Source organism: Crocuta crocuta, unplaced genomic scaffold (genome assembly GCF_008692635.1).
Source record: "Crocuta crocuta isolate KB4526 unplaced genomic scaffold, BGI_CrCroc_1.0 scaffold219, whole genome shotgun sequence".
Classification (NCBI taxonomy): domain Eukaryota; kingdom Metazoa; phylum Chordata; class Mammalia; order Carnivora; family Hyaenidae; genus Crocuta; species Crocuta crocuta.
In genome coordinates this window covers 5,507,895-5,519,949 of record NW_027551572.1, presented here as the reverse complement: position 1 = coordinate 5,519,949, position 12,055 = coordinate 5,507,895, and the positions used below count along the sequence as shown (strand labels likewise).

Here is a 12,055-nt window from a genome sequence, read left to right as displayed (position 1 = left end):
CAATAGGAACTGTTCATAAGCACTGTATTCTAGCTTATAAAGGATGAACTCTAGCTTGCTATAGATAATGATAGATACATATAGAAGTATTTATAAAGACATGTGTTTTTACAAGATTTAGTATACCCACATATATTTCCTTGTTTTGTCAGTTGAGAGGGCCTAGAAGCAATCTCGTAGCAAGGAGCACACCCAGTACCTGGTCCATTTCCCAGTAAAAGGAACAAACACTCTTTGGAGAAGTAGCTGATTCTAGGACTGGGTTAAGGAATATACAACATGAGCCTGCAATATATTGTAGTATTAGAAAATAAAGGAAGTGCTCAAAAACAAAAACACAATAATGGGAGTATGTCAAAAGGACATAGGGCCCAACTATAGAAAGAAACTATATAGAAGAAAGAGCTCTTAATGGCCAAAACAGGAAGAGTTTGAGCAATAAATAAAGTAGTATTGGGTTATAACCCACCATGTAAGATAAATATCTATGAGTTCATACTGTCAGGAACAAGTGATTAAATAAATAAATGGGGGAGAAGAGACAAATCTCCCATGTAAAAGAATTCCAAATAATTTATGTAGATATTCTGCCCTTAAAGAAATGGAGCATAACTCCCTACTCCCTAAGTGCAGGCCGCACTTCCTTCTCTTCTTGAGTGACTTCCTTCTCAAGAATACAGTATGGAAAGGAGGAAGGGAAAAACTTTACAGCGGAGAAACTTGTCAATCACTACCTCAGCCAGTTGATCAAGGTTAACATTAACCCTGATAAGTCATATTCATATCATGAATACCTGTGATATGATGTGATGAGAATGGCACTTTACTTCTGTAGGTTTTTTTCCTAAAACCCCAAACCTGAATCTAATCATGAGAAAAATGTCTCATAAATATTGAGGGACATTCTACAAGATACCTGATCAGTATTCCTCAAAATTGTCAAGGTCTTCAAAAACAAAGAAAGTCTGAGAAACTATTAGAGCCAAAGTAGACTGGATCACGAAATATAATGTGGTGCCCTAGATGGAATTCTATGAGAGAAAAATACATTGAATGAAAATGAAGAAAATTTGAATAAAGTATGGACTTAGGTTTATAAAAATGTATTAGCTTATTATAATTAATGTATTGGCTTATTAATTATAACAAATTACCATGCTAATGTAAGATTTTAATATAGGAAACTATGTTAGAATATGAGAGCTCTCTGTACTATCTGCCACTTTTTTGTAAATCTAAGACTATTCTAAAATTAAAAGTTTACTTTTAAAATGCAATAGGAGTGCCTGGGTGGCTCAGGTGGTTTAAGCGTCCAACTCTTGATTTTGGCTCAGGTCATGCTCTCATGGTCGGTGAGATTGAGCTCCATGTCAGGCACTGTGCTAACAGTGAGGAGCCTGCTTGGGATTCTCTGCCTGTCTCTCTCTCTCTCTCTCTCCCCGCACGCGTGTGCGTGCACACACACACACTTTCAATAAATAAATAAACTTTAGAAAAGATAAAAATGCAATAGGAATATAGTAGGCACCACTGTGTAAAGGCAGCGTAGCTTTAGTGGTTAAGATGAACTCAGTTACCAGCCTGCCTGGGTTTAGATCTCAGCCTCAAAACATACTAGCTATGCTAAACCAGGGTACCCTACTTAACTAGAATTAGTTTAACTTGTCTGTGCCTCATTTACTTACCTGTTAAATGGGTTTTTGGGAAGACTAAATGAGTTAACATATTAAAGCATTTAAAATAATGTCTAGCACATAGCAAGTACTATATAAATGTTTGATTCTATTTATCATTACTACTTTGTTTTGATCTTTAGTTTTGGGGATCTCTGTGTTTATAGCTGAATTACACTGAATCTTCTGCAGCATACTAATTTTTAGCTTGGCACTCCAACAAAACAGTGTCCATAATGCTTTTTTTCATAAGGAAGAATTTATTAATATTGTAAAGATTCAAGAGAAAGGACAAGAACTTGAGGATTCCCACCCTGTTTCATACCATATAAATAGTATTGATCGAGTGAATGCAGAAGCTCCAAAGCCTGGCAGGATCTACTCTTTATGGGCATAGATATGCCACATATAGAAATTCCAAAGTTAATGTTATTTGGTTTTCAGTATATTTCTTATTAAAATGTCCACTCCCCTTGTTAAACTGATGGTTGGGTATGCCTGGGTGGCTCAGTTGGTTTAGCATCTGGCTCTTAATGTCAGCTCAGGTCATGATCTCATGATTTGTGAGATCAGGCCCCACGTCAGGCTCTGGTGACATGGAGGAGCATGGAGAATGGTTGGCATTCTCTCCCTCTCTCTATGCCCCACTCCCACTCATTCTTTCTCTTTCTTTCTCTCTTTCCCTCTCTCTCTCAAACAAAACAAAACAAAACAAAACTCATGTTCTTTCAGGACAAAGCGCTGCCCACGATACAGATTCCTCAGATTTAGAGTTCAGCATTTGAAATTTTGGTGACAATTGAAACAAAATGGAATGTATTATAAAAACATAGGTTTTAGACCTTTTACTTCTCTGCCTGAAATACATACCTGAAAACTCCTTATAGATCAACAGCTCAGGTATAATAGTGTACTGAGTAGACCATAGAATTTGGAATCAGGAACCCTACTTGGAGTATGGGGTCTTACAGCTGTGTGAATGAGGCAACACATGTAACATCTTTGAGCCTCATCTCCCACATCTGTAAAATGGTAATAAAAATGCATGTCCTGCCTTCCTTCCTTCCTTATAGGATTATTGTAAGGATGAGGTGTGAAAATGAATGTTAGAGCTTTTTGTAAATTGCAAAACCTATACAGATATTATTGTCATAGTAATTCTCAGATTTTCGACCAGAGTAAAACTCTAATGAAGCTTTATAGTCAGATTAGGTATTGCACATTTTTACTTATTTAATTATGTAATAAGATGACATTTGAGTTTAACATACTTTTGATGGTGTATTTTCTCACAGAGCTTTAGTTTTTCTGTTTTTTTGTTTGTTTAGTTGGTTGGTTTGGGTTTTTTTTTGGTGTAAGAAAGGAAGGCATTGTTTTTATCTGGAATTGTTTCCTTCAGGTGGCAGTTTGAGGAAATGGTTTCCAAACTCTTCATTGATATTAGCTATATAGAGAACACAAAAGTGTATCCCTGTGATTTGTGAAGTTGTGTTATTAGGACACAAACCCTCTTGTCCTGGAGTGGAGCTGACCAGCAGAGGGTGCACGAGCTTTCCCAGGAGCTGACTTCGAAGGCTAGGCTGGGCAGACCTGACTGGTGCCATCTGTGTTTGCTGTCTGATGATTAAGAAGTACTATAAATGAAAAGGTTCTGGCACACCAAAAACACAGTTACCAAATGGAAAGAGAGAGCAGCCTTAATGTCAGATAGCACTGTGGCAAGTACCTGCCGTAGTTGGTGAATAGGAAGTTTCTAGATAATTGGAGTTTGGTGTTCTAGCATGGGTTATTTGTTTACACCTCCTCTTGCTACTCTTTGCCTTTTGCAATAATTTCTTTCTCTTTCAGGATCCTTTGCCCCTATCTTCTGAGCATCTGCAGTTATTGGCCTTATGTGGTCTAACAGATTAGAGTCTTTTAAAAATGATCTTTCTCTGTACTTCTGTGGCCCTAGGGTAAATGGGTCCTGGATCCAACTGTCCACAGCAGCCCTTACCAAGGCTCTCACAGATTTCATGGCATCTTTTCCTGCATGTAAATGGGTGACAATTAGAAAAAAATTTTGACACTTTCTGAGTGTCACTATTACTATTGCCCATACCACCTTTTTTTTTCTTCCTTCCCAAGCATGGATCCTCTACCTGTGGGTACTGTGTAGAGTTTATATACTTAGTGATTGTAAAAATATTTTTATGTTTCCTGAATATAAAGGTTATTTGAGTTTACTTCAAAAGAAAAAGAACTTTTGAGATGTATAAAGAAGAAAATAGAAGGAACTCCTTGAGCCTTTCAATCAGAGAAAACAATTCTTTCAGACTTTTCCTATGCATATGTATATTTGTTATTACATATATTCATTTAAAAAAATGATATCAGGGGCGCCTGGGTGGCTTAGTCGGTTAAGTGTCCGACTTTGCTTAGGTCACAATCTCGCGGTTCTTGGGTTCGAGCCCCGCGTCGGGCTATGTGCTGACTGCCAGCTCGGAGCCGGGAGCCTGTTTCAGTCTGTGACTCCCTCTCTCTCTGACCCTCTCCTGCTCACGCTGTCTCTCTATCTCCTAGAAATAAATAAAAAAACATTAAAAAAATTAAAAAAAAAAGAGATCTTACTAAAGGTACTATTTTGTGCCTGACTTTTTCCCCCACCTAATACTTCATAGGCTTCTTTCCATATCAGTAAATGTAGGCTTATAAGCAATATTTTTTGATGTTTATTTATTTATTTTGAGAGATAGAATCCCAAGCAGTCTCCACACATTCAGCACAGAGTCGGATGTAGGACTGTATTTCACAAACTGTGAGATCATGCCTGAGCCGAAATCAAGATCCAGATGCTTAACCAACTGAGCCATCCATCAGCCCCTAAGCAACATTTTTAAGTAGCCATATGATTTTCCCTTACATGGATATACAGTAATCAGTCAGTTTTCTGAAGATGAGTATTTAGATGTCATCTAAGTTTTTCAGGATAATGTACAACAATGCCATGACAAATCCTTAATATATTCTTACAGTTATATTCTTAGGATATATTTCTATAAATTGAATTTTCCATCAAATTTATTCTTTAAGAATTTTCATATGGGGACGCCTGGGTGGCTCAGTAGGTTAAGCGTTTGACTTCGGCTCAGGTCATGATCTCTCAGTTCATGGGTTAGAGCCCCACGTTGGTCTCTATGCTGACTGATAGTGCAGGGCCTGCTTCAGATTCTGTGTCTCCCTTTCTCTATGCCTGTCCCCCACTCATGCTCTCTACCTCTCTGTCTCTCAAAAATAAACATTAAAAATTTAAAAAAAAATTTTTTTTTATTTGTATTGCCAGAGTTTTCCTCAGAAAAAGTTTCTCAGTGCAGTCTCCCTTGACAGTGTGTGACTATGCTTGTTTCTGTATGCCACTGATCACAGCATTTCACTTTGCCAAAACAGTAAGTTGAAGTCAAATACTTAATTAAGCCATCATACTCTTTTTTAAAAAAATTATTGGACTTGCCATTCTTCATGTCATCCTAGAAATTTAATCCAAGGCAGTGGTTCTCCAACTGTTTGGTCTCAGGACTCCTTGACACTGAAAAATTAAACCCCCAAGAGTTTTTATTTATATGGATCAGAGTTATCAATATTACTACATTAGAAATTAAACCAAAACCAGTAAATATTATTAAGTCACTTAAAAATAACAGTAATAAACCCACTACATATTAGCATGAATACAGTTTTTATTAAAAATATTTTCCAAAAGAAAAAAATATGAGATGAAGATCCTGGTTTTACATTTTTGCAAATCTCCTTATTATCTGGCCTAAGAGAAGATGACCAGATTTTTTTTTAAGTATACTTAACATACAATATTATATTAGTTTCAGATATGCAATATATTGATTTAACAGTTTTGTTCATTACTCAGTACTCACTGTGATAAGTCACTGTCACCATGCAATGTTATTATATTATTGACTATATTTTTACACTGTACTTTTTGTCTCTGCAACTTATTTTATGACTGGAAGTTTGTAGCTCTTCATCCTCTTATCTGTTACACTGGATTCTTATGTTGGCTTCTTATTGAGTCTGTGATGATGATGTTCTCTTTTTTTTTTTTTTTCCCTCAAGGACTTTATAGTCAACTGTCCTTTTTTTTTTCTTTTTTACAAATAGTTTATTGTCAGATTAGTTTCCACATAACACCCAGTGCTCATCCCCACAAGTGCCCTCCTCCATGCCCATCCCTCCTCCCCCCCACATCCATCAGTCCTCAGTTTTTGTCAGCATTCAAGAGTCTCTCATGGTTTGCCTCTCTCCCTTTCCCCCACCATTTCCCCCCTTCTTCTCCCCCTTGTTCCTCCGTCAAGTTCCTCCTAATCCTCCTATACGTGCAAACATATGATATTTGTCCTTCTCTGCCTGACTTATTTCGCTCAGCATAACACCCTCAAGGCCCATCCATGTTGCTACACATGGCCAGATTTCATTGTTTCTCATTGCCATGTAGTATTCCATGGTATAGATAAACCACATCTTCTTGATCCATTCATCTGTTGATGGACACTTAGGCTCTTTCCATGTTTTAGCTATTGTGGAGAGTGCTGCTATGAACATTGGGGTACATGTGCTCCTATGCCTCAGCATTTCTGTATCCCTTGGGTAAATTCCTAGCAGTGCTATTGCTGGGTCATAGGGGAGTTCTATTGTTAGTTTCCTGAGGAACCTCCACACTGTTTTCCAGAGGGGCTGTACCAGTTTACATTCCCACCAACAGTGTAGGAGGGTGCCCGTTTCTCCACATCCTCGCCAGCATCTAGAGTTCTCTGATTTGCTCTCTTTTATCTATGTGAAGAAAAGCTGATCTCACAGAGAAATGTGAGTAGTTAGAAAGAGGAGGAGTACTTTAATAGTCTCTTAGGATGAATGTGAATATTCTTNAGATTCTGGATATTAACTCTTTATCTGATATGTCATTTGCAACTATCTTTTCCCATTCCGTTGGTTGCCTATTAATTTTCTGGGTTGTTTAAGTGGTAGCTTCTTAAAGGTGAATTGCAATTGCAGTATAGTGTTTGAAACCATATCAATAAGCTTTTCATAATCTGTTACATTAAAATCCATTGGTCGTCTTGGACTTTGAATGGATCTTTTACCCATGTATGATTTTGCAATATCATATGTGTCATCTGGAAAATATTGGTTCACTGAGTTGTGCAGGCCTTCCAAATGTTGACAGATTTTGTTATGCCATATTAAAAATACCTCATTCTCATCAGAACAGTGTTGAAGTGTCAGAAGGGTATTAAGCTAAGCATGGTGGACACAAGTTTTCTAGAATTCTTGCTTTTTGCTTAAAAGCTTGAATTTTGTTAATGGCAACAAATGGCGTGTCAGTTGTTTTCCTGACAGGCTTACTTTGTTTTTGAGAAAATGCTGAAGTACAAATGGTATTCCATGAAAACAATTGTTAGGCTTCATCAAGGATATGCTAAAGCTAAACTGACGTTTTTTTTTTTTTTCCCTACTGTCGATGCATGGTTGGTGAAGAAAATAGTCACCAGCAGTACAGTTTGGTGCCACTGCCTTGATTCAGATTAAGATGCCAGCAGTTTTATCCACCATTGCCTATGCATCATCATCAGTGCAACTGTCACCACTGTAAAATAAAAAGATAAATAATATGTTAATATTATTATGAAAAGAATTCTGACCTTTTGTGGACCCCCTTAAAGTGTTTTGGGCCCCTAGGGATCCCTGGACCATAATCTGAGAACCTCTAGCTTAAGGTAATCATAGGAACCCATTCTCTTACCAGAGACTGATTTAGAGATAGTTGGGAACTCTAGTTTTGGCTGAAATCTGAGATGCAAGCCTATTGAAGAACTTGTGAGATAATTTCTCCATCCCTAAAAAGAGACATAAGAAAGAAATAGTGCTTTTCTTCCCCTGGATGTTGCTGTGTCGATGTGATGCCTAGAACAGCTGCAGCCATTTCATAACTGGCAAAGGGAAGCAGCCTTAGGGTGAAGGTGATGCTTGAAGAGCAGGGTGGAGAAATGGCAGGAACCTGGGTCCTTGATGACGTTATTGAACTAAAAATGAAACCATACCTAGAACTTGCCCAACCTCTGTACTCCCAGTTATGAGAGATATTATTCTGTCACTATTTAAGCCAGGATCTTCTGGTACTTGCAGTTGAAAGTGTCCCCCAAAGACGTTTTGTTAGTGTGATGAATATGTTTACGTGTTTGGTGGCCATTTTGCATTTTTTTTTTTGGTGAATGTTTGTTGATGGCATTAGCACATTTTCTACTGAGGTTATTTCTAAGTATTTTTTAAGTGTTCCTGATATATCAATACTACATTGTAGTGTCTTTTATAGCATATCTTACCATAAATTTTTATGAGCAATCTATTAGTCATTTTCTTTCTTTTTTTACTTTGTAGCTTTGGTGTCATGTTCAAAAGAGTCTTTTCTACTAAAAAGTAGGGTAGAATAAATAAACTTTTTAGGCCTATTAAGCAGTATTTTTTACAATATCTAGAATTTATTTTGGTGTTAGATACAGCATTGGCATATAATTTTATTCTTTCCAAATATGTAGCCCATTTTCTTTATCTTTTTCTTTTTTTAAATTTTGTTTATTTATTTATATTTTATTTATTTTTTTAGTAGGCTCCACATGCAACATGGGGCTTGAATTCATGACCCCAAGACCAAGAGTTGCATGCTCTACTGACTGAGCCAGCCAGGCACCTCCCCTAAAGATTTTATTTTATTTTTTTAAGTAATCTCTACACCCAACATGGGGCTTGAACCTACAATCTCGAGATCAAGAATCACATGCTGCACTGACTGAGCTAGCCAGGCACTCCTTTCTCTCTCTCTCTTTCTTCCTTCCTTCCTTCCTTCCTTTCTTTCTTTCCTCCCTCCCTCCCTCCCTCCCTCTCTCTCTCTCTCTATCTTTGTAAGTTCTAAACCCAAGTTAGGACTCGGACCCACAACGCCAAAATCCAGAGTCACAGGTTCCAACTGAGCAAGCCAGGCTCCCTGGTAGCCCATGTTCTTAAAACACTTTTGAAGAGTCTAGCCTTAACCCACTGATTTGATATATTGGCTGTATTACAAATAGAATTCTTACATACATTTTAACTAGTTTCTGGATTATCTATTCTTTTTCACTGCTTTGACTGTATATCCTGGCACTAGAGACATGGCTAAGATATACATACTTGCTGTATAGTGTACTCTAATGTCTGGAAGGATGAATACTTCCCTACCCCCCCTTACCCTGATGCCACTGCAGCTTAGCATCACTGTTTCCCTTCCAGTATTTTCCTGGCACTTCCTACATGTATATTCTTCCCAATAAAGTTTTAAATTATTTGTTCAAGTTTCTCAAAAACATTTTTGGAAGTTTGAGTGGATTTCTTTAATTTTATGGATGATTTTGGTAAGAATTTATATTTTTACAATATTAATCTTCAGCTTCAGAAACCCATGTACTGTCTTCCTATTTATTAAAATTATTTTCCATGCCCCTCTGTAGAGTTGTATAGCTTTCTTCAATTTAGTCCTATACATTTCTGGCTAAGTTTATTCCTGGGTATTTCATATTATGTTTTTTGCAATCATAAGAGGAATCTTAGTTGCTGTATATTTTCTATTTTTGCTGCTGATATTAAAAGAAAATATCAGCTCATACTTTCAGCTCATATTTCCAGATAGTTTTTGGTTTCTTAAATAAGAATAAGCACACAGGATACTATCATTTGTGTTAGTACAGTGTGTACTGTATGAACTTTATTTATGAGGTATGACTGTTTAAGGCTGTTTAAGGAAACAGAACATACCAGAAGCTATATCTCAGTGAATATGATCTTTCCAAGCTGGTTATGTTGGGAGTCTATGCATTTATGGCAACAAGGACAACAACTTACTCTAAAAAAATAAAGTGTATTATTCTAAAGCAAAGAGTTTGCCACCACTGAGGAAATGAAAAAGAATAAACAGGCCTGCTATGAGGACATTATCTGAAAATAAAATTTCAAAGATGTTTATTATTGGAATAAACAGTAATCTCTCAAAGTGACTTACTTGAGGAGTCAACACTTATTTTGATGTCCACATCTAGTTTTTAGCTAAACAACATAACTTTATGGACACACCCTATGTTATCAGGTGGCAAAAAAATGGCTGACAAGTTTTATGTGTTTTGTTGTTGTTGTTTTAAAAGAATTATATTGTTTTTGTATTAAATAAGATTCACGATGCCCCAGGCATTATGGATTGGCAATGTTTCAGCTGTTGGGAAAATGAAATTTGCCAGTTTTCTAAGATCATTTAAAATAAACATATTTCTCGGGGCGCCTGGGTGGCTTAGTTGGTTAAGTGTCCGACTTTCGCTTAGGTCATGATCTCGCGGTTCGTGGGTTCGAGCCCCGCGTCGGGCTCTGTGCTGACTGCTGGCTCAGAGCCTGGAGCCTGTTTCAGTCTGTGACTCCCTCTCTCTTTGACCCTCCCCTGCTCGCGCTGTCTCTCTCTCTCTCTCCTAGAAATAAATAAAACATTTAAAAAAATAAAAAAAATAAACAAATTTCTTTTCATCCACATTATGGATTTTAAAAGCATGTGTGGGCTAGTCTTGTATATTAATCACCATTTAAAATGTTTCTATAGAAAATATGGTTCTAGAGCACCTCGGTGGCTCAGGTCAGGGGCTTAGGTCAGGATCTCACAGTTGTGGGATCGAGCACCAGGTTGGGCTTGTGCTGATAGCATGGAGTCTGCTTGGGATTCTGTGTCTCTGTTTCTCTCTCTCTCTCAAAACAAACTTAAAAAAAAGAAAAGAAAAAGAAAATGTAGTTTTGAGCTCTAAACAGCTGACTTACAGATAATATTGGAAATAAGACCTTTTATAGGTTGAAGATCACTAAGGTTTCTCTACATGATGTGATTAAGGTTAAGTCTATAATATTTTCTTGGGACTCCTGGCTGGCTCATTCAGTAGAGCATGTGACTTTTGATCTTCAGGTTGTGAGTTCAAACCCCACATTAGGGATAGAGATTAATTAAAAGTAAGTCTTAATATATATATATTTATATACATATATTTACATGTATATATAATATTCTTAAGCAACTTGCTGTGGCATTATTATTCATGGGCTTTAAAAAATAATTCCTAGGGGCACCTGGGTGGCTCAGTCAGTTAAAGCATCTGACATCGGCTCAGGTCATGATCTCACGGTTCGTGGGTTTGAGTCCTGCGCCGAGCTCTGTTGACAGCTCAGAGCCTGGAGCCTGCTTTGGATTCTGTGTCTCATTCTCTCTCTGCCCCTCCCCCACTTGTGCTCAGCCTCTCTCTGTCTCTCAAAAATAAATAAATGTAAAAAAAAATCCTAAATTTATTGATTTTTTTAGTTAATATAATGTGTTGGAATAAGGTTTATTATGTGTTTAGGTAAAGAATGTTTGTAGCCTTTATTTCTTTGGATGAGGAGTCCGGCTCCAAGTCAGAATCCTATGTGTGATGTTTCAGGCCTGACTACAGGCAATTATGACTTTTCCGGGAAGGTCTCATGGGAGGAGTTGCCATTTCCACACAAGAATTGGTGTACAGCCAGTGCATTGCCGTTTTCTGGAGGGATTGCAGTCAAGGCTCCCCTGGGCAGTCATGCTCAACAATGAGGACTGCTGCTGAGATACTTTCTCCACTTGGGCTCAGTACCATTCCACTCCTAGCTCTTCTTCCTCCACCCCCAACCCACTTTGTCCATGGATCCATAAAAAAGCAGGAGACAATCTCCCCATTGTGCTGCATCTACGTGATCCTTACTGAGTGCCATTCCACAGGGAAAAATGGAACACTGGAGAGCTGGTGCTTCTCTTTGCCTCTTGCTTACACTGTTGTAGTAAATAAAAGCCTCAGCTGTTAATTTCAGTTTGGCTTGCTGTCCTGATTTTACCATTTCAGTACCTGATTGCTCAACAGTGAGAGGTGGCAATGATGTTCGTAATAATTTATTAACTTTTCGTTTGATAGATCCTTTCCTTTTCAAGCTTTAAGGGGTGCCATTTATTTTTTAAATTTTTATTTAAATCTGAGTTAGTTAACATATAGTGTAATAATGATTTCAGGAATAGAATTTAGTGATTCATCTCTTAGATTTAACACCCAGTGCTCATCCCAACAACTGCCATTTAGAAATGTTTCTGGTATTCACTGAATAATAATTCTGACTTTATATTTTTGAGGTATGATGTATTTTATAACGTTCTATGCAAGAACTTTGTTACTTAGGAATTATCTCCATTTTGCAAATGAGCCAATAGGTTCAGGCCAAGTAAGTGACTTTTCTAGAAGTCATGATAATAGATGGCTGGACCAGGTCTTTTA

General features: G+C 37.4%; 1 protein-coding gene across 3 annotated transcripts in view; it reads left to right on the top strand.

Annotated features, from left to right (window-relative positions):
- METTL8 (methyltransferase 8, tRNA N3-cytidine) overlaps window positions 1–12,055 on the top strand; it is a 123,409-nt gene that overhangs the window by 9,061 nt on the left and 102,293 nt on the right. Inside the window, exon 1 of one of the 3 annotated variants that reach the window (XM_077751198.1) lies at window positions 5,060–5,098. The exons of the other annotated variants lie outside the window; for them this stretch is intronic. Within the exon in view, the coding sequence (XP_077607324.1) occupies window positions 5,063–5,098 (36 nt within the window). The 5' untranslated portion in view covers window positions 5,060–5,062. Of the gene's footprint in view, window positions 1–5,059; window positions 5,099–12,055 lie in introns of those variants that run through there. 3 annotated transcript variants of the gene reach the window in all.